General features: G+C 45.5%; 2 protein-coding genes across 2 annotated transcripts; one reads left to right on the top strand and one right to left on the bottom strand.

Annotated features, from left to right (window-relative positions):
• Positions 1-9,742: 9,742 nt before the first annotated feature.
• ATPsynO (ATP synthase subunit O, mitochondrial) lies at positions 9,743-21,135 on the bottom strand. The gene is made up of 8 exons (XM_089571228.1): positions 21,095-21,135; positions 20,746-20,793; positions 20,272-20,382; positions 18,177-18,249; positions 17,269-17,328; positions 14,662-14,774; positions 11,874-11,960; positions 9,743-9,995 (listed from the first exon to the last, which is right to left on the bottom strand). The coding sequence occupies exons 1-8, from the start codon at positions 21,122-21,124 to the stop codon at positions 9,882-9,884; spliced, it is 636 nt and encodes a 211-aa protein (XP_089427354.1). The 5' UTR covers positions 21,125-21,135; the 3' UTR covers positions 9,743-9,881.
• Positions 21,136-21,346: 211 nt separating this feature from the next.
• Positions 21,347-26,580, top strand: mRpS6 (mitochondrial ribosomal protein S6). The gene is made up of 3 exons (XM_089571226.1): positions 21,347-21,488; positions 21,596-21,735; positions 26,201-26,580. The coding sequence occupies exons 1-3, from the start codon at positions 21,444-21,446 to the stop codon at positions 26,442-26,444; spliced, it is 429 nt and encodes a 142-aa protein (XP_089427352.1). The 5' UTR covers positions 21,347-21,443; the 3' UTR covers positions 26,445-26,580.
• The last annotated feature ends 441 nt before the right edge of the window (positions 26,581-27,021 follow it).

Below are 27,021 nucleotides of genomic sequence, written 5' to 3'. Positions count from 1 at the left end.
CACACGGGCGCCTTTAGCGTTTCGTCTTAAAAGGCGCCCGTGAGCTTTCATCTTTTCCGTCGACGGGATAGTGTGAACGGCGGGAGTGAAAGCCGCCGGTTTCTGTTGAGGAAAGGAACGGCGCAGAAACTGTCGCTTCACGATGGACACGTCAACCTAAAAAGCTTACTCCTAACGCGTTACGGCTACCGTTGTAACCCCGAAATGAAATATGTAAAGCTAATACAGCTTTCGGTGTAGAGAAACGTGCCGTGACATGCATGCTTGCCAACCAACAACTACAACAAGCGTCTTAAACAGCGACTTTGCGTTCAATGCGGCTTGAACCTAGAAATACGCGCTCGCCCGAGATATCTGCTACCGGACAAACGCAGAAAGGCTCGACAACGTAGAACCCGGGGAGAGGCTAAACACAAACAACGACGTCTGCGGATATTACAGGCTTAGCAGGAAAATATTCCCAGCACCACAAAAACAACTAAACAACGGAGAGACGATAAGCCTGCGAAGGCTGCAGGCTGGAAACTACCCCAACCCCGTATGAATACATCACCTAAAAACAGATGTCAGATTACATGATAAATGTAAAGGTTGTGGACAGCGAGTCACAATAGACCACATCATATGGCAATGCCCCTTCTCAACTGGGGCTATGGCCAACATCCTAGACTTAAAGCTTGGGAATACCTCCTTCAAAGCGCAAACCCTGAAGAACAAAAAGAAGCCATCCGCCTGGCGGCTGAGGCCGTAAGAATCAATGTATTCTCGCGCGCTTTTAGTTGCAGAGACCCGGACCCCTGCTCGGGCCTGCGTCTCTGAGTAGGGGAGCCTCCTATATTGGTAGAAATTAAGTTTTCAATCAATCAATTGAGCGGTGGGCTTTCAAATGCTCGGGGCTTTCCGCTATAGGTCCCGCTACATGCGCAAGACATTGCTAAAACGAGGTTAGAAAATGTTGTTTCCCATTTAATCTGTGTGTCCGTTCACGATATATCCAAAGTTAAACTACGCATAACTATAATGTCACTTATAGTTGACACTGCGAAGGCGGGTACATGGAAAACAACTAATGCCGACTGCAACACTGGGAACGTCAGTCGGAGTTATCCATGAAGTTTTCAAAAGACACCAACAGTGCCATGATGGAAAAGATCCAGAACGGACAGAAAGAAGGAAGAGAGAAATAGTTTTCCTTCCTCCGTGGGTATTCTCGTACCAGTATAGTGGAGGCCTCCGCACACAAGCCGAGGCACCTTCATTCCCGCCTTCCTGCTTCCAACCAGCAGCCAAGCCGCGGTAAGCTTAGCTCAACTAATTTTCTTGTTGTACGGGCCCGTGTGCGTTTTGAGTTTGTTGTGCTCAGCGATTACATCATCGTGTATGCTCCACCGCTGTGTGTCGCTGCAGGGAGTGAGCGACGTCTTCTCATTGTGGGCGCCAAATTTCAACTGTACATGTAAGTGACCTTTTCGTTTCTTCAGGCATGTTTTCCGCCTTCTATCAAACTACTGTGTATTCAGTAGCTATGGTTTATCATGAATTGTGTGCCCGAGCCGCTACCTGTTGCTATTATTAATTCTTGTTCTTAGTCGGTTGCGTAGCGCAATTTTTTCCCGAGAAGCCAGCGTGCTTGTGGTTATCTGGCACACGGGTGATTAAGTAGCTGTTATTCGGGACATGTTTTGCTTTTGCACCTTCGTCGCCTCGACGCGGTCCTGCAGGCTAGAAAGTCCTCTGGCCTTACACTTTAAAGCCGAAAAATGTCATTTTGCTTACGAGGAGCTGAAGTTCTTAGGCCACATAGTCAACCGAGACGGCGTCCTTTCCGGATCCAGAGAAAACCATTGCCATTGCGAATTTCCCGGCGCCGCGCGGCCTGAAAGAAGTTCGCCGCTTCCTCGGCTTATGTGCTTATGACCGCCAGTTCGTCAAAAACTCCTCGAAAATTTCCGCACCGCTTACCTGCTAGACCAAGGCTGTAGTGCCGTTCACGTGAGGCATCCCACAGGAGCAGGCTTTTCAGGAACTCCAACGACGCATTCAGACACAACCCGTACTGGCGCATTTTGACGAAAATGCCGACCCAGAGGTGCACACCGATGCGAGCAGTGTTGTTTTGGGCGCTATTCTGGTTCAGCTGCAGAAGGGACAACAACGTGTGATCGCCTACAAGTTGGGCTTTGTCCAAGACTGAGGCCAACTACTCTGCACCGAAAAAGAGTGCCTCGCCATCGTATGGGCTATTTCGAAGTTTCGTCCGTACCTCTACGGGAGACCTTTCAAAGTCGTCACAGACCATCACGCGCTTTGTTGGAGCCAGCCTCCGGGATCCCTCAGCGCGCCTCGCAAGATGGAGCCTACGTTTTCAGGTATTGATATTACTGTGACATACATGTCCGGCCGTAAACATTTAGACGCGGCTACCTTTCCCATGCTCCGGAAGACCATATTGCCGACGACGCCTTTGTGTAAGCCCTCAGTCCCACCGACTTCGCCGACCAACAGCGCACTGACCCGGATATCCTAGCCGTACTTGATTTCCTTCAAGGTAAACGCGCCACGCTCCCTAAGGCCTTCAACTGTGCTTTTTCTCCCTGCCTCCGCGACGGCGTTCTTGTCAAGAATTTTGCCCCGAACAGTCGCCAGTACTTGTCGTTCCAGCAAGCCTACACGACGAAATTTTGCACGCCTCTCACGACGAACCCTTGCCAGAATTCAGGAAAGGTACTTTTGGCCTGGTCTATCCGCCGCTGTGACGCATTATGTACGAACTTGCCGGGACTGCCAGCGACGCAGCGTACCACCTCTCAAGTCTGCTGGTTTTCTCAAGCCCATTCCACTCCTGTCCAGTTCATTCCGATAAATTGGTATGGACTTGCTTGGACCCTTCCCTGCATTCACCTCTGGAAGCAGAGTAATCATAGTAGCTACTGACTACCTGACGCGCTACACGGAAACGGCAGCTCTCCCCAGTGGCACTGCCATTGAGATCACCAAATTCTTCGTTCATCAAATTGTGTTGCGGCACGGCGCACCAAAGGTTTTGATTACAGACCGAGGCCCTGCCTTCTCGGCTTAATGCAGCACATTCTAGTTCCGAGTTGCACTCAGCACTGCCGAACGACCGCCTACCACCCCCAGAGAAATGGACTAACGGAACGTCTCTACAAGACACTTGCTGACATGTACGTGGACGTAGGGCATAGAAAATGGGACGACGTCTTAAGTCACGTTCGCGTACAATACCGCCGTCCAGGAAACTACCAACATAACACCATTAGTTTACGGACGCACGGTAGCGACAACGCTCGACGCCATGCTTCCCCATTTAGACGACCCCATAAGTGACGACATCACTACTTTTCTCTAACGCGCCGAAGATGCTCGCCAGCTTGCCCGGATGCATATTCTAGGGCAGCATGACCGGGATGCACGCCGCTACAACCTGCGCTGTTATTTCGGTCCCTATAGAGTCCTCTGTCGTGTCGGCGAGCTGAACTACGAGGTTGTCCCTCACGAGACGCCCGAACACCAACGACGCAAGTGCTCCGAGGTGGTCCACGTGGTCCGCCTCAAACCTTACCACGCTAGGACGCACTGACCTTGTGTCATGTCGAGTGTGGAAAGCATCGGGTCGATGCTTCCCGAACAGTGGCGCTAATGTCCTCAGCGCTAAAGAGGACTTTTTGAGGAAGAGGAGGATTTCGGAGGAAGAAGTGTACGGCTCGTGCTCTCTCCTCGGCCGTTCTTGCTGTCCGCTGCGGTGCTCAAGTCTTCGTCATTGATCCTCCAGCAAGGCTACTTACCTGTGACAATATATTGCCACGCGCCTAACGCGCCGCGCGGCCTCCGCGCTGAGTCGAAGACGACGACGAAGCGGCGGTGGGCTCTCGTGGCGCGCGGCTCTGTTCTGTGTTGTGGAAGCTGGCTCCATAATTAAAAGAAGGCTCCCGGTCTTGGGTTCTTCCCGACGTCTACCTTCACGGCTCCTCTCGTCGTGACAATATTTTCAGTGATTCTGGTTCTCATTAAGTCAGAAGCCTGCACTTACGGCATTGTTTCCATGCGTCTTCCTATCCCTGCCTTTTGTGCAGTTTACATTTTTATACATGGACTATCCCTGCCTTTTGTGCAGTTTACATTTTTATACATGGACTAGCCCATGACCATGTTGTACCGAGCTTTGTGTTTAGAAAATTAATTCCGTGTTTTCTTGTCTGTGCAGGTTAAATACATGGTGCATCTCTGCCCCAAACTGTATGGAGAAGATTGCACGGGCCATTGCTATAATATGGCATAGCATACAGCGCAATACCACGGTATGTTTCGTTCTATTTGATGAATCCTTTATGCGCACTCTGCAGTAGAACCTGCGCCTGAAAACATTGATACAGCCCATCTCACATGAAACATTTGTCACAAAATTTCAAAATTGCCTCCCCTTCCAGAAAGACGTCTTGCACCATATAGGTAAACTTGAGTCCCGCCCTCAGAGGGCAGGTTTCCACTACAGAAGGGCAATAGTACTCTTGTGTGGACAGCATATGTATACCACTGGACAGTACATAGATACCCTTTACTACCTTGTACCAGTAGGAGGGTAACATTATCCATCTTCTGAGGATATAAGCTTGCACTACAGGGGCGCAGACTTCGCTTTATGACAGTACAAGTTTAGTCTTTGACAAAGTAACTTTGCAGTTCTTGATATAGCTTAAATTTAACCGCTCAAGGTGCAAACGTGCACCGTTCATGCTAGGATATGTTTATGCCACGCTGAGACTAAAACTTGCCTCTTAGAACTTTGTCTCTAAGAAAACAGTGCAACCTTACCCCAAAAAGATGTCAGCTCAGTGACAAGTGAGTTACTACCCAAAAAGACTAAGATCGCATCTTTCCTTTTTTTCTTTACCGTGAGGAGAGGGTTCTTAGCTCGCGCTAAGCTCCAAACTGCCAGGACCTACCATTACAGAACCCATGTGGGTTTAACTCCATAAGCACGAACTTCCCGGTGGAAGACTTCTGAAGTCCCTTTTGCAGAGAAAAGTGCAGAGCAAGCAGCATTAGCATCAGAATGCGACATATGTTCGATGCGACTTCAAAGACATGCAGCGGCAACCACAGTGCCTATGAACTAGATATGTCTGATGAATCATTCGACAAAAAAAAAAAATTGCACAGGCTTCTTTTCTGGCCATTCGAACTATTTTTATAGGCAGTTGGGACCTGTACTATTGAATATGCTTGGACTATGAAGTTTCCACACTAAAGTCCCGAATTTGTAAAATAAGTGTGTTTTGCCGCGCATTTGGATGTAAATTTCGTACTGATGTTTTTGAATTAAAGATAGATTGTCCCTTTGATAGTCAACTGTCGTGGTAGGCACCTCATTAAGGGAATACCAATTAGGACCTCACCACTACATTAAAAAAAAAGCCCAGAAAATAATGTGAACCAAACTGCAAAATTATGAAAAATGTAGCTGTTGAATGAGGCACACAGACATTTACTGACAACCCACATTATAAAAATGTCGATTCGCATTTCTTAGCACAAGGTCTAAGCAGTTCCTCTTATAGTGCTCGCAAAATTCAGTCAGCACTTGCGTTGTCCTCAGCGCACCAATGGCAAAAGTAGCCGTATCTCTTCCTAGTCGTTTTTGGATGCTTTGCCTCCTTGTGCCAATGAAGGGCGGGAAAGCCACCAATCTGCCGCCGCTAAGTGTCGCCACAATTTAGCTCATATGTAAATATATCACTAGAGTTCTCAGATGTCACACACTTTTGCACATAAAACACTGTGAAGCCGCCACTACCTTTTGTATGTTGCATACCCTCAGGAACAACCTACTTGTTTGCGAGCATTTTTCTTTTTTGAGCTTGTGTGTGTGCGCATGCTTCATCCCCTTGCAGCTAGGCACTGCAGAGAAGTCATAATGGCAGGTGACTGCCGTTGCGTTCTATATTTTCATGTCATGTGTCTCCAGGTTTGGCCCACTCGTACTTTTGCACATGTGGAGTAAGTCGGAAAACATAATAGTAAATGACAAGAGTGTGTCGAAATTTGCAACGCAGCAGCCAGGAAGCAGAATGTATTAACCAGAAGAAAAATATCTCTTGCTAGTCGTTTTTGGATGCTCTGCCTCCTCGAGCCAATGTAGGCTGGAAAGCCGCTATGGCCATTGACTGTCACCAGGCAAGCACATCACTAAGATAGTGCTGACTAACATGCACAGCCCATGCACTGCAGCAGTTCTAATGTGCCAGCGCCTTATATTCTTTCAATGCCAGCTGCATGGCTCACTTCAAACGAGACCCTTTTGATCGCATCAGTTCAGTTGCTCCGATACAGCACTAGCCAGGTGTAGTGACTCTAGAATCGGCGGATTGTACAGGTCTCTGATGCTGCATGCAACTGCTTGCGGCTGCTTCAGTTCATCCACATTCCGCTGCAGAGCACCACTATTACAGTACTTTCCCCCGCAGCCACTGAGCAGGAAAGAAAGCTAGACCGATGGAGGAGAGGACCTTGATCAGTCGGGTCAGTTGTACCTGGCTGGCATTGAAAAAATAGTTACTGAACGTGCAAAGGCTCTCGGCAATGGCTGCTTGGGTTGTGGCAATAACAGGACAGCATTCCAGACAAGTGGCGTATGCAATTCACCTATCCCAGTTCGATGTGCTGTGCAATACCCATCACGAAGGTGCATAAAACAGGGTTTGTGGGGGTTTACCTATATGCCATTTTTAAAAACTCTAAATTTTAGAAGTTCTGACCATTTCATGACCAGTCTCTCTCCTTAATATCTACCGTATTTACACGATTGTAGGTCGACCTGTTTTTAGTTATTTGCAAATCCGAAGTAAGGGGGTCGACTTACAATCGAACCAAAGCATGCCACCATAAATAGAGGAGAGACAAACGAGATGTCAGGCATGCTACAGCGTGGTTGCATTTCTGCTGTGGGGCTCTGCTGCATCCTTCTTGGTGCTGGCCCTGAGCAGTTGCTCTGTTAACGCACAGAACCAGCACCTTGTCCCTGCGCGCGGCGCCCGATGGCGGGTGTCGATAAGCGGCAAACTTGCACCCCCCGCCCACCCCGCACATGGCTGCGGATTGCGGAAATTGATCATCGCTCTGTAGACTGCAAGACGCAACAAACACATGCAAAACCACACAAGCCGATCAAACATAAGATCATCTCGGTACCGGGGCACACAGGGGTGGCAGGAAACCAAGAGGCAGACAGGATAGCTCGAGGATGTACTAACTACCGAGCATCCAACGTCAACGACCTTGAGGAATCCCTGCCAGTACCTCAGGAATACTCGGCCATACTAAGCAACTACAAAGGCAGCAGGATGCGGTACCCACCACCGCACAAATCCTTAAACAAAGAAGAGGCTGTCACATGGAGACAACTTCAAACGGGGTCATATCCAAATCTAAACACACTAAGTAAAATTCGCCCCACACTTTACGCACACAATTGTCCGTGGTGCCATGAAAAACCTACACTGTATCACATCACATGGGCATGTCAAAAAGTCGACATCGTCCCAGTTATACAAAACCCAAGTGTGGAGCAATGGGAGGGTCTGCTCTCCAGCGACTGCCGCGATGACCAGATCGGTTTGATACGGCGAGCTCAGCTGACGGCAGCATCCAGCGGAGCCCTGGAATAGGGGCAACCGACCGTTGCGGATGGACTCATCTGACCACATAAAAAAACCTTGTGCTAGAGCCGAATAAAGTTATCCTATCCTATCGGCGGCACAATAACGCCATTGCGTTCTACTCTTAAAAGACAATGCCACAACGCTCAAGTGTCCTCCAAGATATTTTTTTTTGTTTTACTTTCAACTGCGCACTCTGCACTCAAGGGAGTGTCAATAGTTGGTGAAAGGGTCGCTGTTCCAATCGCGGCGCCACCACCCCCACTGCACCGCCACTTGGAACGGCATCAGTGTCGGTCACTGACGGAAGAGCCGACACCGCTCACGTGGTTTCTCTTGGGTTTTGACACATTTGAAGACTTCCCGCCACATTTCACCCGTTTTAAATGTAGTGCTTTGTCAGTCGTTATTTGTGCTCCGGGTCCGGTAAGCGTTCGGCGCTCGTTCATGACAACATTCAAGATGGCTGTCATTCTTTACGCTGAAGAAACGAACTGTGCACCGGGCCGCAAGTTCGACGTCTCGGAGCGGGCGATAAAGGTGTGGCGGCTGCGGCGAGGCAAAATTTTCAGCTGTTCCATGTGATTTCGTGATGTGGCTGTTTGCAATTTTACTAGACGACGTTAGAACGATGCGCTGTGGGACCGCAGCAGCGATCACGGCGACAGCACTAGAGAGGACGATGGCGTAGGTGTGGACGAGTAGTCCAGGGACCAATACATTTTAGTTTAGGAATGTGCCCACGGGCATGCCCATGCACGGCAGCTGGTAGCGCCAGAAGATAAGCGGCGGTGGCCAGATAATGCTATCGCATTCTGCTATTAAGGGGAGACACTGGTCTCAGACCTATTTTCCTTATTTTTAGTCCAATCCTAATGAAACTGCACTACCTTGCTCAGTTTTTTTATACTGATTTCAAAAATGAAATTACCTTTCTCAAAAATTAGTCTTTTCTCAAAATAAGTAATTATAATTTGTCATTCATTAGTACCCCGGTGCAGAAAAAAGTGCTCAGTATAAAATAATTTTTAATCCATGGCTACATAGTATGGTGAGTAAAGAGTGCAATAATCAAAACCATTTTTTCATTTTATCCTTATTAGTAATTTTACAGCACTTGGAATATCAGTATTCAAGGTGTGAATGTAATGCATCTATAAACTTTGCGAGATTATAAATTTTTGAAGTGCAATTGAACAAATCTGCTTCGATTATTGCACACATTATGCTTTCGGCTTCTCTTAGCAAACAATATGACATCTCTGTCTGTGCTAGATGTTGATATATCGACATACTAAGAGAGCCAGATGTGCAAAATTTCTATGCCATTAAATTGTCTGCTCCTGCATAAATTCAGCCCACATGTTGATCTGAATTTAATATTACAGTCAAAATGCTGATTTCTTGAAGGAAAAAGTTGGTACAGTTAGAAAATAATTGCTGTAAATTCCACAAATGTCATTTTTTCAAAATTGGTTTTTGGTCATTTTTTTGGTCTGAAAGACCAGTGTCCCCCCTTAAAAGGGGGATCTTAAAGGACTTCCAAGTTTTTTTTTCCCTGATACATGAGATATGGGGGGTCGACTTCAAGTAGACTTACAATCGTGTAAATACCTCCTTTCAATTAGAACAAATTTTTGGTCTCGGATTAGGAGTAGACTGTATACCTGCTTGAAAAAAAATACTACACAGCTCCAATTTTTTGGCGATATTATGGTCAAGAGAGTTGTGAAAGACTACAGTGGTGAAACAGATGAGATTATGAGTGTGTGCACAGTGTGTATGCCAGCAGCGGCATCACCTACTCGGCTATGCTGCTCCCGTGACAAGGCCCCCTGCTCACCTGCTCATGCTGCAGTGTCTTATTATGTCAAGGTTCATCAGGCCACACAAGCCAACATAGAAACTGCCACAGAATGCATGTGCATACATTTCTTTTCGAACTGACCCACACGCTCATCACTGAGCACTAAACATTTGTTTCACCAGCCACATACTCTACACACCACAGTAAACGTTTACACCAAATAATAAATAACTTTTATAAGGAATCAAAGCAAGGATGCTTCAGGCAGTCATCGTTTTTGTATTCACTCTACTCATCAACACTGTTAGCAACATCACTGGGCAAAAAGGTTCCAGTGTAATTTGGAACGCCTCTCCAGGTGCCAGGTCCCAAGTCTGAACAAGAACCTCAAGCTATGTTCAGACTGCCTGCTTCAAGAGCCCAGTGTATGTCTTGACCTTGGTCGCAATGGACATATCAACAAACTTGTCACCTATGCTGACAAGCATGCCACCCATGATGCTGGGATCCACCTGCAAAAGAGCATGTCGCAGACATCAGCTACCAAATGCACCACTGCTTCAACGAGTACAGCTGCTTATAAAAAAATCAAGTTGTCTAAACACTGAACTGCATGGGCACAACACAATGGCCCGAAAGACGCAAAACTTAAGTACCGTAAAAGCCAGAATATAGGTCAACCCCCCAACTAACCAATTCTAAAAATGAAAAAAATCTTTTTCAACGGCAAAAGTACCGAAAGACATTCTTACCTTGAAACAAATGCGACTCAACCGGCTGCACAATGGTGACAGTATTTATTTTTATTTAGATGCTGCTCGTATGTACACCCGGCCAATTCATTAACGCTATCGCACAACCATCGACCCGCGTGCTTATCAACGCCATATTAACGGCGCTGAGCGGCGAAACAAGCGAGATATGAACATGTGTACACATGCGCTTACTCTCGCCTCATTCGCCGCTCCGTGACTAGGTGCTGACAAACACACGAGGTAATGGTCGCGCGATACTGTTAAAAGAATTGGCAAGGTGTACAGTACAGAGAAGGGCACGAAGTGCGCAAGCGTTACTCCGAGTCACCAGAGTCGTCCGAACTCGAGTCGGATGAGAATTGATTCTCGCTGCCCACCTCCCATAGAGCATCATCCTCTCTGCCGCCTAGCGCATTGCTTATGCTGCATTTTCTAAAAGACATGCGCACCATCTCTGAGGGGTCAGATTTCCACGCCGACAACACCCAGCCACAAACCAAAATAACTTTGTGACAATGGAAACGCAAATTGGCATTGCCACAACATCGCCATACCGTGCTGCTGCTGCTGATGGCGATGGAGACTGTTGACTTCAGCCGCCCATTGTTGCAAGACTTCCGTAGTTTTTCCACCAATGACTGGTATATGAGACGGGGGTCGACTTTTTGCCATAGTTTTTTTTTAAAAAGTTCAACCTATATTCCGTTTTTTACGGTAACCTAAGGGTCAAATGAACTCCTGAAATCATGGCCTGCCTCTCCACCATCCTGCATCAGCATTTACTTGTTAATTACAATTAAATACCAGGTGTAGCACAACCTACAACACACAATATATGAATGGCAGATCATTTCAGAATGTTAATGGTTTATGAGGGTTTTACGTCCCAAAAGCGACTCAGGCTATGAGGGACGCCGTAGTGAAGGGCTCCGGAAATTTCGACCAGCTGGGGTTCTTTAACGTGCACTGACATCACACAGTACACGGGCCTCTAACATTTTGCTTCCATGAAAATTCGACTGCTGCAGCCGGGACTGAACCCATCTTTAGGGTCAGCAGCCAAGCACCAAAACCACTTAGCCACCGCGGTGGCTACAAATCATAAGAGCAGGCATGAACTTCAAAGCCTCTTAAGATTTAGCTACAGAGGCTGCAATCAAAGCAAAACTATAGATTTACAAAGTGCCACCGCACTAGATGTGAAATGTCTATGGGGTGAAATGGACACTGGCGAGTGAGCAGCCAGCAGCCTTGGAAACCACAGACGCTGGAAGCATTCAATTTCGCACACTATTCTGAATTCCAAACTCCTCAGTGATGGTGAATGGAATCGGTTTATGTAGTGTGCCCAACCAGCTCTCTCTATATTCCTTCACACATGTTACTAGGGTGGCATGTACTGCAAGATACACGAGAACTCAAGTCTACAGTTGAGAATATCCCTGCATTCAAATCACCAAGCTTTATGATATGCTTCCTTGAGTAGGATCCCGCAGTAGAATGCACGCCGTAAGGTGCCCCTTCACTGCTTTCCTATTTCACTTGAGGTGCGATACCAATCCCTTGAATGATGTCGCATGGGCATTGCAGTGAGTAAGCAGACTGCCATGCACATGGCAAAGGATGCAGGGTTACCTTCTTGGTGAGCAGGAGCACTTCTCCCTTCTTGAGGAATGCCTTCAGTGCTGTTTCAAGCTCCTTCTCCATGGCAGCATCCAGGGGCTGAAACAACAAAACCACACAACCATCCAAATTCAGAGGTCACTCGGTGTACGCACAAGCACTGGCATTCAGGCAAGTAAGTCGAGATAACCAGTTGTTTTAACATTTAGCCTGCAGCATTATTCCATGTGATTGCTGCCCGCAATGGTGGGCATGGCAGATGCCAGAGGACGTTAATCGGAAATTTTAAGCACATCTAACAAAAGGTGTTTCAAGAACACAGAACACTGCAACAGGACTGCTTATATTGTTTGAATGATTTGTTTCCATAATGTGGTTCAGTGGCGAGCCGCCAGGAGCGTTTGACCATTTTGAAAATGATCTTGGCCCAACAGCTAACCTCTGGGCGCAACATTAAAAGATGAATTCATTAGACTACGTGCACTTCCACGCTCTGTATGAGCTACACTGCGCTAGCGCTCGACCTAGCACTGGCGCACTGCAGCTCATACTGAGCGCGATAGCACCTCCTTTACCTAAATTTTATTTGATTTGATGGGGTTTAACATATCTAAGTGACTCAGGCTAAGAGGGGTGTCGTAGAGGAGGGCTGCGCACAATTTCGACCACCTGTGGTTCTTTCAATTGCACTGACATCACACAGCAAACGAGCCTTTAGAATTTGGCCTCCATCAAAATGCGACCACCGCAGCCAGGATCGAATCTGCATCTTTGAGGTCAGCAGCCGAGCACCATCCACTAAGCCACCACGGCGGGTCCTTGACCTAAATTGGTCATCTTTCTGACAAGTTGCATTATGAACACCACCATCATGTAACCGCTTCAACTTCACTGCACCAAAATCTATGCCTTGCCTCTCTCTCTTACAAAGTCACTAACTTACTTCGCTTTCATTTGCCTAAAGTCAGCATGTCCATATATGGTGTATAATAAGACTAATCATTCAGAAATGCTAGTAGAAGCACAGAATGGGAATATACACTCATTCCTACTGCTGTAACAACTCTGTTATACAACTGAATGACAGTCCAATGTGGCTACACGGCACTTGGCATAGAACTTTGTTCAACCTCTGGATCATGTGATCACACCATGTGCGGCTCAATGGTAAATAAAAATGTTTTGCATTTGTTCTTTTTCACAAATTCTTTTCATACATTATTACCCCACTGTGCTATAATTTCTGCACAAGCTTTGTGCCCCGTATATGCCATGGCAGAGCTGCCCCACGCTTTTTGCGATGCTACCACTTCAAGTGATTGTGTGTTTAGTGCCGACTCTGCCAATATAACAGCTTCGTCGACTGCCATCTTGTCAGCTGGAACCTCGGTCTCTGTTGAATGGTAGTTCATGCTATCCTGTAACACCCCTTAACTTCCAATCAGTTGGACTGCTTATCATCTGAACAGCCATCAAAAATACCTATGTAATGGAAGAATTACCATACTAGGCTCTATGAGGTCCTGGAGTAATATTCCCACCTTTTTTGCCTTGCAGCACGATTTAAAAGCAGCAACAGGCTTGCCAGAGTAGCAAGCTGAGCACTGTCTGCGAGGTGAAATGGACACTGGCCAGACTGAGCAGCCAGCGGCCTTGGAAACCGCAGATGCCAGGGGCATTTCATTTTGCACACCATTCTGAATTCCAAACTCCGCATTGGTGGTGAATGGAATCGGTTTATGTAGTGTGCCCAGTCGGCTCTCTCTCAAGATTCCTTCCAACTACAGTCAAGCCCACTTATAACAATATTCAAGTGCCATGGAAATACCATTGTTATAACCAATAATTGTTATAACAGGGTTGTGCCGAAAAAAAAGAAAGGATGACAAACTTCAGAGCATTTATTGTCAGTAAATACCCAGAGGGGTTTGATTGTTCTAATGCCTGTAAAAGCTCGTTAAATCGAACTTCAGGGAACCGGAACAATGTTCACCAATTACCAAAGCACCGCCATCACTGCGCCACCGGGAGCTTCGCGCACCTCCACGTCACAGGAATCAAGCCGGCTTTTTGGAAGCTATTCTTATGGGAAATTCAAGAAGCATGCAGAACCAAGGGTGCGGTGACAGCTGACAAGAGAAAAACCGCGCTGGCTGCATGCACGCGCGCTGCACTGACTGATTAGGGGTACGCATGGCGCGCATAGCCAATACAGCAATGCAGCAGCTCTCCTGACGCGATGACACCTGCCTCTTTTGCTTTCGTGGCGTTGCTGCGCCAGCTTAGTCCATTGGTCGGCCCCACACATGCACGCTTTTGTGTTGTAAGCATGGTTTTGCTGGCGTGGTTGTAGCATTTCTTTTCTTTTTCTGTAATGGTTGACACTCAATTACCAGATTTAATTGTTATAACCAATAATGTGCCTTGACAGCATTGCTATAAGCAGTTTGTTTTACCATAGAACACATGGCAAAGCTGATGGTGCCATGACTGACCATTGTTATATCCGATATATTGTTATAACCAGTATTGTTATAAGTGGACTTGACTGTAGTTACTCCTTGGGTGACATACACCCCCCCCCACACACACACACACGAAAAAAATTTTATCAGCACCTTTTCTCTTTCGTTTTTGCTCATTCACTTGTCAAACAGTTCTCATTTTCCCACACTTGGTTTACTATCACTGCTTTGGACATGCCTTGCGTGACCCTGAACCACAGCATTGACACAAACAAACAGAACAGAACATATCCCTAACAGACGGTGCTTCGGGTGTTCCACAGTGGTTTGCTCACCTTGGCAGTGACCACCTCACAGGCCACCTCTCCTCGCACGGCACCCATGATGCGTGAAAAGGCACCAATCACCGGCAACACATAGCGGGACCGGCCATTCTCAGCAAGAGCTCCTGCATTGCAAGCCAGCAGCACGGCACGAATTAGGCGCAGCATGTGGTGTTCCAACACAAAAGAAGCTGCATTGGGACTACAAAGGGCAACGTAGTGAAAGGCTCTCGATTAATTCTCATCACCTGGGATTCTTTAAACACGCCCCGACATTACACTACACAAGGCATTTTTGCAGTGCACTCCCATCAAAATGTAACTTTCACAGCCAGGATTCAGAACCACAACCATGCATCCAGCAGCCAAATGACACAGCCACTGAGCTACAACAGCAGGTAAGTTGATCCGCAACCTTGAATAACTTTTGAAGAGGAAATGCTGCTCTTAAAATAAAAAATTTTTATTATTAGAGACATTGTAATCACATTTCGTGGGTACATGTATTTCTTCCTACTGTTTTCAAAAGTATACCGTATTTACTTGCGTAATTTGTGCAGCCTGGATTTCGATAAACAAAAAATTTTTGCTCGCATAATATGCGCGGCTTGCTGCGCAAGCACAACATCTACAAGCGGATGCACGCAGGGCAGGCTGTGGAAGGTCGGCACGAACGCAAAAGGTGAGGTGACTGTGAAAGGTGTCAAAAAGTCAGTAATATATTTGTAAATCAGTTCCGGCAAAGAAAAGTCAATTAATTGCGCGCCTCTACTAAGCTGAGCCACATTTGAGGACGCCATTTTATTGCTTTGTATCTCCATTTGCCCCTGACTGATGGCTTTGAGACTTTGTATCAATCTGCGTTTATTGCTTTGAGCTGAGCATACAGCTCATGTGTCCATTTATATTTAGGATCTTATGGGGTTTAACGTCCCAACACAATCACCTATGAGCGATGCTTTAGTGGAGGGCTCTGCGAATTTAAGCACCTGGGGTTCTTTACCATACCCTGACATCGCATAGTACACGAGTCTCGAGCATCGTGCCTCCATCAAAATGTGACCACCACGGCCGGGATCGAACACGTCTTCTGGGTCCGCAGCCAAGAATCATCACCACTGAGCCATTTAGAGTAAACTTTCTTTTACCCAGAGAGGGGCCAGAGTTATGGGGTCGACTTATATGCAGCAATATATCGTAAACATTGCAAGTTGCTACCTTCTTAGTTTTTTAGGATATGTTCGAACTTTTAGGGGGAAAAAAAAGTGTGCAAGTTGCACGACTTAAATACATTAGATAATTTCAGCATATCTCAATTAGTTCTCATATTATCGAAAAATAACTGAAGCCAGATTAGGTAATTTCTTACGGGTCGTTAAAACACTTTCCTCCAATATGTTTTGGTTCCGATTGAAATGGTGCCGTAGCTGACGACCTCACATGCGGAGCTATGCTATTTATATTGTTTACATTTATATCTATAGTGTCAAATATAGCGGAGTCCGCAAAAAACCCAAGCATCGAACGCCAGTTAGTTTAGTTTCCCAGCACAGCACCGACAACATGAAACAGTGGCAGGTTAAGTTCTAGCTGGGATGGCTTCGCCACATTACAGCCCTATCGCATGGAAACTGGTACATCAAAGCAAATGCTATCATGGTTTTCACCACATCCATGACAGCCAACATGATTGCAGGATGGTTATTACGAGGCTACAACAGTCCACACCGCTGCTTCCAGGGCGCTGTCGACGGGTGTGAGAAGCTCAAACACATGCTGACCCCTTGGCTATCAACCCTCCACGCCACTCTCTTCTGTGGCGCTGTTGGTAAGTACAAGGTGAAAGTGCAAACCTCAGCACAAATGCATGCCGCACCATCACTAACCACTTGTGTCATGCAGTGAAGCCTACCTCCTGCAAACCTAGTGGAAACCATTGGCGGCAGGGGATAAGACACATCCACTTTATGGCGAACTGAATTCAATATATAAGGTAAAATTGCATGCATTTGCAAAAAAAATAGAAGCAGTTTGATATAGCCAATAAATCGTTACATCCGTGCTCGTTATACCAAGGTTCAAATTTGCTGTCTTGTCAAAGGCACAAGCACCTGCATGCAGGGATTATGGCAATACAGTTTTACTGTGCAGACGATGCTCTAGAAACACACTGATCAAGAAAGAAAAACAAAATGTTTGTGGGCTGAAATGGTCACCAAGCACATTCACGCAGGCAACCTTGGATATCCCACTGCAAGCACGCTTGTTATATAGCACACACATCTGAACTCAGCCCATGAACAGCACAGCAGGCTGAATTGGTTTCCGTGTGCAGCCAGTCATTTTCGAATATTCCCGAGATGACCTCTGGCATTTAAAAGGAAGCTGAAACTCTTTCTTGGGAGTTTGACGATATGCAAGGATTTGAATGTATGCAGCCTGTAGGTTAAGCATACCAAGTTGTTTTACACTAGCATTATAAACGATGACATAATCGCTGATTAAAGTTCTGACGATTTGCAGCTTCTCCTCACAGCATTGGAGGAGCGCAGAGAAACTAGACGTGTCAGATTTCTGCTGTCTAAAGTAATGGTTCAGAAGGAGGCATGCTCTCCGTACCAATCAGGTTTACGGTCAGACTGCTGAACTGCAACTTCTTCAGGGCCTCCTGGAGGGCATCTGGGAAAAAATAATAAAGAAATAAATAACAAAAATAGCAACATCTATTTTTAACCAGCAACCCACCAGCTTAACTTTAACCTCAACTGCACCAATCCAAGCGCAAGATTAGTTTGTCAGGCACTTGGTCACGATACAAGGAGATAAGTACAGCACAGGTATAACACCAACACTTGAAACTCGTAATAAAACCGTACAAAATCAGTTCTGAGCTATGTAAACACAAGCCCAACAGTCCTAGCAAGCAAAATAGAATATGGTACATGGTACATTGTACACCAAAACTTCCCTTTTTTGAAACTGATTAAAATTTACAACCTTAGTTCTCTTGTAGGCACAAAACAAACAGGAATAGTGCAGTCAGCAGCAAAAGTTTACAGGATGCACGTCCCCCTGATGCCTGCACGAATTTAAGGTGATTGGTTTGTGCAAATGCCTCCCTCCAATAAAATTTTTTTCAGCACACTTGCATCCCACTTTTTTGCAGCTGACTGCATATATATATATTTTTTTTGCAGTTTCATGAGACATGACGCGTGACCTAATGAATATTTAATGTTACATCGACCCAAGTTCGACACTTTCCCAGACTCGGGGAATTTCAGCAGCAAATCATAATAAGGTGCCACACAACTGCTATACGAATCACGCTTTGCAGACTGTCACAATCTTTTCAGTACCTCACCGTCATCATCAGCCTAACTACGCCCACTGCAGGACGAAGGCATCTTCCTTATCTCTCCAATTAACGGAAATAATCCAATTTTCATATCTAGTGCAGTCTATTGCCTTGGTACCTGGCAACTTCAACCGATATTCAGAAATCTGAAATTGCTTTTGAAACGCACCTCTCTTGACGAGCTTGTTGACCAGAGGGTTTTGAACGAACTGGGAAAGCTTGGCGTCTTGCTCCATCATGCCCTACAAAGAAAAACAAAGCAACCATTCAGCTGCCTCTAATGTTTTCTTCTCCAGGCACAAATGATACAACTGGCCTCTTTAATTTATAAACTCTGATGCTCTCACTATGTCTGCGCACACACTATTGCACCAACACAAATTTTCTACCCTCAACAAAAAATTATGATCACTGTGGCGTCCGGGAAAGTATCCGGCACTTTATACAAGCAGAACAAGCAGCAATGCTCATCACAATGCCATCCTAGAATAACATACTGTAATTTGTGCCAATGTGCGTCCGCAAGTCAAACTGGATCACATGTGTCTGGCAGGCACATAAACTTGGAACAGAGGGTCACACCGGAACAAAACTCATGATATGCTTTGTGCTATGACTGCAAAAGCCTTATTTAGCATGACATTTGGAAAAACAAAGATGAGGAGGCATAAAACATTACTGCAAAGTAAGAGACAGACAGACTTTTATCAAAGTTGATGAATGGACACTAAGTGCATGGTGAAGCAGACAAAATGGCTAGCCAAGATGGGCTATGCTCATTTCATGGATGAACGATTAAGAAGAAATAAGTGCCCTGCCCCCTTGAAAGAAGTGATAGCAAACAACAAGACTATCTTTGTGAGCCAATATTCACTCGGTACTGCGCGTGTGCACTTGACCCTATGCAGCCTGGCATCTGATTTTACACGCAACTTTTGATCTTTTTTTTTCGTAGAGTCTAGAGGTGTTTTCACAAGGCCAGTGAAGCTGGCCACATTTTATACCCCTGCTGGACAGAATGGTAGGCCTAGAGTAAAGGATAGATTTTCAAAAACGCGAAATAGAGATGGTCGCCCCAAAGTTTTACAGTGTAAGTGCTATCTGGTGCTGCAATTTTTTTGTCTCTTATGCAGTGAAATGTTTTACTAAAGGAACCTGCAGCAGAGTTTTGCAGAGTTTTCATTGCAAAAGCAGCTTCACATGATGGAGAAAATAATTCATTGCCACAAATGTCTTTTAGTGCTGCAGTTCCATCAGTGTCGAAGTTTTTTTGAACCATCCATGTTATTTTTGTGAAATAGGGGGCTCCAAATACAATAATTTTCTGATTTTTCTCTATATGAGAACATAATATGCGTCTGAAAGGGTCACAGACATTACTAGCGTATGCTAGCATAAGACAACATCTAATGAAAAATAAACGTGGCAAGATATAAGAGACTCTTATCATGTCACAGCCAATTCCACTTGCTGTCCACATACCAGTTTGAGTATGTACTACGGCCTCAAAACAGGGGGCAAATTGCATCCTGGTGCACTCCAGCAGAAGATGCACGTGCATACAGCGAGGGTGATGGCAGCAGATATGGCTGAACACCGCTATATTTTTGATGTTCACCTTATCGGCACCTCAGATGAAGCAGTGCTGCTTGTGTCTGGGGCATGAGAAAAATCCCTGCTAAGTGTTGTGAGAACTGTGCCACGTATTTAAAGCACCAGTCTGAAAGTAACTGCATTCTTGTCAAGGCAGGCTTCCTGTGCAACAGCATGTGGACGTAGCAGACAAATTATCGGAAAGATGAATGCCAATAATAAATCTGCACACAAAACATCAAAAGTGTCCCTGACGCCCACCGCTGAAAGCAGCATTGCTTCACACACACTGCAGATAAGGTTAACAATGAAAGTACAACATTCGCCTGCCAGATGTACCACCTGCACCCTTGCTGTATCTGTACACTTGTGGACTGGCTTGTCTGTGTATTGCGTACAGTACAGGATGTCAGTGTTCTCTACCCTGCGTGTATGTTGCGTGATCCTCCTGAATATACAGACCCCTCAGTTATTGTTAACAGGCTTGGTTTCTGTTTTTTATGTAGGCCACAGAGCCTCACCAGCTCAAACCTGCCTCGGGTCAATACTACACAAAGTAACATCAGGCATATGAGAAAAAGATGTTTCCACACTCATAACCACGTTTAGTCTGAGGGCAATAAGCATGCACACACTGTATGACCGCTGCTAACCACTGTAACAGCACTTACCTTAAACCTGAGAAGCTCCTTCTCGACTGCATCCAGCTTCTTCTCCTTGGAGGCAGCAGAGTAGAGTGCCGTCGCATATCGGCCCTCAATGCCAAATATTGCTAAAGGGGGCTGCGAAAATGCAAACAAGCACTTTACTCCAAAAAACATCCGTAGGAATATTTTCAAAACAAACTAGCCTCGAGTAGCGAATTATCCTGACGGATAAAGCTGTTTTTTCCTTGATAGACGAGACTACACATTTAGTTTCAACAGCACGAATGGCCTATCATGAAATGTGCTGAGCGCATTGGCCTCTATACACACAAGAGAACCGCAAGTATGCACTTATGTAAAGCCGTCTTTCTCCCGCTACACGTTGCAATCACAATGGTCTCCAGAATTTCCTAAACACGGATGGCCACATTTATGAGGAACACCGAAGATGCCGAGCGCTATGCACAGCCCTGAACAGGCCCCACATGCGCCACTCACCTTGACCAGACCGGCGTTGACCGCACCGGTCGTGGAGAACTGGCGAGTCTGCAAAGATGCCCCATCGACGCAAGAACAGACAAAAGTTAGATTACTTAGTCAAGAATGGAATTTTATCTGCACTTATTACCATTTTACCTCGAACGTGTACGATTAAAATTATTTTCAGAAAGCACGAGAAAACACGGGTAGAGGCATAACCGATTCAAATATTACTATCATATTCGACAAAACAACCAAGACTTTTGATGCTCTAAGCAATAATTTGCATTGCACACTTGATATTTAGCTCTCCGGTTGCTTCATACCAGAACGCAGCAACTCGAGGAAACAAAAATGTGGAGCTCACCAAAGTCAGCACACGACCGCAACCCGCCATGTTGTGAAGGTCAAAGCGATGTGGAAGCTAGCAGCCCTGGCGGTGGTAATTGTGGTAACGTGGTTACCGGACTTTTTTTTGTAATAAACTGTAAAACGAAATCAATTAAGTAATTAACTAATACATATTTTTGTTTTTTAAATATAACCACGATCACGGGAATTTATTAATTTTTGTAAACGCAGATCTGAGAGATGTCTCGTTTCTGCGTTATCCCCCACATGTACTCGCAAGGTCTTGCTCGCTTCCCGCATGCCGCAGCACCAACAGAGCGCCTGATTTTGCGGCGTGTGCCTTGCACGCCTGAGTAACTGCCAGCATGCCAGCGTACGAAATGACTATGATTTTACGTACTCTGACGAAAGTAAGTCCGTCAAATCTATGCGATGAGAGAAACAAGGCCATACGCGCATAGTGTTGTGGTTAACATTCGTGGGCTAATGAACATTTCCTTTCCGTTTCTGCTTTCAGCCGGAGCTTGCAAGTGCTCTCAAACGCACGGGCGAATACTTACTGAAAAATGGAGCAATCCTCCGTTACATCCAAAATCTGGGCACGAAGGAGCTTCCGCTTAAGATGAGCAAACATGGTCATAGGAACTGGCACGGCAGGTTTGTCACTAATCTCGTCTCGTCGCTAATCTCGTCTCGTCCCTTCATAACTGTTAAACTGATAATGTATCATGCTCTCAGTTAAGCTGCATTTTAACTGGACCATTAGGCAGTTGCATGCTATGCATGTGCTGATCGTCATTCCCAGCAATCTATTTACACTGATTGGTAAGCAATTTTTTCAGCTTAGGTTTGATATCTAGGGCATGTAATGTGTAAACGGACTGTTAGGACAGATATTGGTCGAACACACTGTAGGTTCTTTTCGTTAGGTCAAACTACCCAACGGTTAAGATCTGTGCTGTCTATCATTTGAGAACCTTGCACCCATTTGAATGTATGGAGTCGTCTTGTGGCCTGTGTGTTTTATGTCACACTGTAATTAGCTCACTGCATTCAGGATGCTTCACGAAAATCTTTAATGGCATAATGGACTTATTTTTCTGCTGCCAGATTTGTTTTCAGTAGCAGGTTGCACATGACATCATGAGTATCGTGATGGGGGCATTCCACATTGCTCTCGAAGTGCAAGTCCGAGCAGCCGGTGATAAGCAGATTATGCAAATGTGCAGACTTTCTCCATTCTTGTCTCCAGCACGGCAGTCACTGTGACATTAGTGCAAGCCATTTGTTTGCAGTTCCCAATGCTGCTCTGTTTTCATAAATTACTTTGCACACCTACATTTCCTTCTGAGCTGAACCCTACCAAGACTGCTAATTTTGTCATGTGAGTTAAGCACTAAAAACTAACTCAAAAGGTGTGTTGAGGATTTGCGGGGTCGCAGCGGAGCACCAGCAAGAGACGACCAGCGTGGCAGGCTTCTAGTTCCGGACTGCGCGTGCCGGGCGTGCGCTCCGAGCACGCGCTGTCGTTCTTTAATTTCTTCTGTCGCGGGAACGCCGATCGCAGCGCCTGCGCTTTATAGCGTCGCCGGGCGCTACAGGTGTAAACCATGTGAGTGTATTATCTATTATTTTCATGGCACACCCTTTCTCACATTTCAGTAATCTTGCCATGAAGTAAGATAGGAGCACTGATTGCCGTATATTACGGATTGCCCTAACGTGAAAAGCATCAACTCTTCGCACGCACGCACACACGCTCTTTTAGCTGCATTCCCGGGTGCACAAACGTCGTGTTTTGTGATCACCACATCTCATCACATTGAGCATTGGGGTTTAACGCCTCCGTCTAGCCCCGTCGAAACCGCAGTCGTGTCATCGTGGTAGAGGAACCGCCTCGGCTTCGGGAGGTTGTGGGTTCGACTCCCACTGCCGCCGCTTACCCACCGGTTTCCTGGAGTGGGTACAAGCCATTCCCTGGCATGGTGCTCGGCTTCCTAGGGGGCATGACTTGGAAAAGGAGCCCGCGCCTACTGACTTGAGCACTTGAATCAGGCCAATGATGCCATGTTGATGTGAGATCTCACTCACTCAGCATTTCTTTGTGCTTTCTCTGAGCATTCCCCTTCGCACATCAATGTGCTTTTGTACACACCATCTGCCCTTCACAGCACTGCTCGTAATCCTGATTAAGTTGACCCACTGCGAAACACATCAATGTGCCTTTGTACACACACCATCTGCCCTTCACAGCACTGCTCGTAATCCTGATTAAGTTGACCCACTGCGAAACAAGCACCATCATGCACCATCACCGATCATTAGCAGTTGTGCAGGCGTTACATGAGTAGAGTATAGGAGGTGCATATGTAGAGGTGCTGGAAAATATATATGTAAGGAGGCAGCACGGTAGATTTGGACCTCCAGAGGAAAGTGAAAAAAATCCAAATCAGGAAGGATGTCAGGCAGGGAGACACAATCGTGCCACTACTAGTGACTGTGTGCTTACAGCAAATGGTATTCGGGGGATTGGATTGGGAAAAGCTGGAGATAAAAGTTAATGGAGATTACATTAATTCCCAGTCTGTTGATGTGATTGCCATGTTAATTAACTGAGGGTACAAATTACACAGCATGATTGGGGCCTTAAACAGACAAACCAGAACGGAGGATCTAAGAATTCACTCAATGAGAATGAAGAAAGTATTCTGGAAAATGTAGTTTTTGTGTACATTGATAATTATAGCTCCACTTCTGTAACATAAATGTGGCTTTCTTCACCGCAGACTTTTTTGTAACTGCTACTTATGTGCATTATTTGTGTCATGTTTCAATCGTGTAGCTTTATTTATACCATTGCTACTGAATATTTTATTACTCCCTCTAAAGTAACCCTACCTTAACTCTCATTATTATGGGAAAAATGAGTTCTTGATAGGTCTTGGACATAATTTTTTCCTGCAAAGTATGTGAGATGTAAAAAAATTCAACATGCATGTGCTTTCTGTAGGCATTTATTTGAACACAAATACTTGTTGTGAATATTGAGAAAGAAATCGACATACGCACAAGAAAAACCTATATTGACAAGACAATATTTTTTGGAGACAAATATTAAAACATTCTGGAATGTAAAAAAATGTTTCTAATTTGTTTTTCAACTAGCCATTAAAAGTTTGAAATTATAACTGAAAATCTTTTTGAGCTAGAAACTTTTTCTGGTGCGTGAAAAAAAGCCGTTTTCAGAATGTCCTTGATATAAATTTTTCACTCCGAGAAAAAAATTTTCCGAGTAAAATGTAATGTTTCAGAACAGCTTGATGAATGCATTTTTTGACGTTATTTGTTTAAGCTAACAGCGTTTTTGAAGAAGCCAAAAAATTGCGGAAGCACAAAGTTTATCCACCGTATAATTATTGCTTATGCACTCACATGAAAATAAAAAAGGTAATACAGTGAAACCTCGTTATAGTCAATAGGTAAAAAATTGCAAAATAGTTTGATACAGCCGAAGTTTGTAATATAAATTTTTGTCAAAAACTCTTGCATGAGAAGCAAAATTTAATCAGAGAAGGAATAGCAATTGGGAGAAACCTTTTCCATATTTTTAGCACAGTTTCGAAGCCACTCACGGCAATTGCAGAGGTCGCAAAAAACCAAGCAGCAAACACCAGTTAGGCTGACTTCCCAGCAAAGCACCGCAGTACTTGACGGTGGCAGGTAAAACACCAGCTAAGGTGGCTTTCTCACATTACAGCGGTGTCATGTAAAAACTCACACTAGGAGGAAATCTGTCGCCGTTTTCACCACCTTCGCTCCATGACAGTCAATGTCAGCAGAGCACGGCTGCTGGAAAGCTGCAACTACTATCCATGTCGCTGGTTCCGAGGCACCATCTACGGGTGCAAGAGGCACAAACGGTGCCCGACCTCATGGCTACCAGCCGTTCTCACCGTTGTATTTTCTGTTGGCAAATGCAACATATAGAGTGAACCGTGGTGCTAACGCTTGCTACACCACCACTAGTCATCCGTGTAGCGAGACAAAGCTTGCCGCCTGCCATCCGAGTGGGCACAGCTTGGCGCTCGACAGTTCGATATATCCGTATTTGGGCAAACCACGTTCGACATATAAAGCAAGAAATGCATTTGTGTGTTGAAAATATTTAGGAACGGTTTGATGCAGCCAATTATTCTTAGTATTCACATTCTTTATTACGAGGTTTGACAGCAGATTGCTTGAAAATGCTTTAAATGCGTTAGTTTCATAAGAAACTATTTCGGAAGACATTTCAAACGATTTAGTAACAGTCGGAAGACATTCACTGCTTTGGGCTTTTACTGAGTGTCAATCCATGGTCAGTGCCCTGTTCTACTGGGCCTGAAGTCTATTCGTTTTTTGGGCAGATAGAAGTAAACCTTGCTCGCGTGATGTCTAGACACTACAGAAACCAGAAATACCATTCTTGATATCAGTGCGGTGCGTAAACCGGCTGCAGGAACGAAAAAACAGACCAGAAGCGGAAAATGAAACTATGGGCAAACAGCTTCCCAGTTTTGTGCTGTTGCACAGTTTATTTTTCAGAATCAAAATCCAATGATGCAGTATCATTGTAAAGACTCACTGTTGTTTGGTGCATTGAAAAAATCTTCTGTAGATACCGCAGAACAGCACTAAGTGGGGTTTTCCTCGTCAATGTTTATGTGCATCTCTGTTGTTGTGTACGCGGTCAGGGTTACACTGTTGTTGTCCTTTTTGGTTCTTTGTTTTGATGGGGATATTAAGCTCACCTTAAGCCTGATGTTTGCGAAACACACTGCTGTCGTATTCATGGGGCACTGGGTGCTATTTCAAGTTGCATTATGCAGCTTTTTGATCAGTGTTCCCTTTTTCCACTGTAATGTGTGTGGAGAAAATTAACTTTCAATTTCAATCACTTGCAAATTTTGTGTTCATAAGGAAAAAAGCATGGTACAGTTGTCTTATTCATCTTCACTACCATCTTCAGTCTAGCAGTTCGTTGTTGCTTATGACTCTTGCGACTGCTTTATGCTTATCAACCCAATACTAGTCAAGTAGCAATCAATGCAGTACAGGGTTCCTTTTTTTTTTCCCCTTTCAGCTACTTTCTCTACCGGTTCGACGGCCCACCAGATCTTGCAATATCAGTGCGAGGAGAGATCAAGCGAGATGTGGATGTCATTCGTGCCACCACCATCATGCTGTCTCCTCCAAAGACTATCGAGTGCACCCTTGAGGAAGAGCTGCAGCCCCCTGCCTACCGACCGAGTGTGCAGGCGCTCATGGCACAGAGCAAGGTGAAGCAGAAGCAGACTTTCGAGAAGCACACAGATGGTCCCGTCTGAAGAGGCAGTGGCTGTGTGCGCGGTGTGTTTCTCTTTGTAGAATAGTACTTATTTTGTACAGTTCCAGTCTTGCCAGCAATTGCTTGGCTCAATTAACTTGTGCCCCGTGATTAATAAAGTCACGCAGGAATCAAAACTTTGGCTAGCTGTAATTGGTTCCAGATTGTACAGCAACACCCTGTACTGTTCACAGCAAGGAAGAGGCAGCTGTAAGGTACATTTTGCTCGGTAAGTATTTTCACACGACAGCGTTAAGGCTCCCGTTCTGCAGAAAATCTAGCGGCGGCGACGTTGTGCCTGAATAATTTCCGGAGAAGCAACCTAGGTGAACCACATATGTCGCATGACTTTGTGGCATCATCACAACCTGTCCACTGGATTGTGAGCAAACTCACCACAGTGGCAGGTGGCAGTTAAAATAATGATTGGTCGCGAGAAGATGCTTGGGAAAAGCAACCTGGGTCGGACAAGCCGCACCACTGGCAGCACCTGCCATCGGAGAGCTGTGGCCCATTGCTTAGCCGCTGCACCACTGTGCAGTTTCAACCTCAGTTTCTTGGATTTTGGAGGAACCGTC

This window comes from Amblyomma mixtum, chromosome 2 (genome assembly GCF_055824585.1).
Source record: "Amblyomma mixtum isolate Tamu chromosome 2, ASM5582458v1, whole genome shotgun sequence".
Taxonomy (NCBI): Eukaryota; Metazoa; Arthropoda; class Arachnida; order Ixodida; family Ixodidae; genus Amblyomma; species Amblyomma mixtum.
Note: the sequence above shows the minus strand (reverse complement) of the source record. Positions and strands in the feature narration are given on the sequence as shown.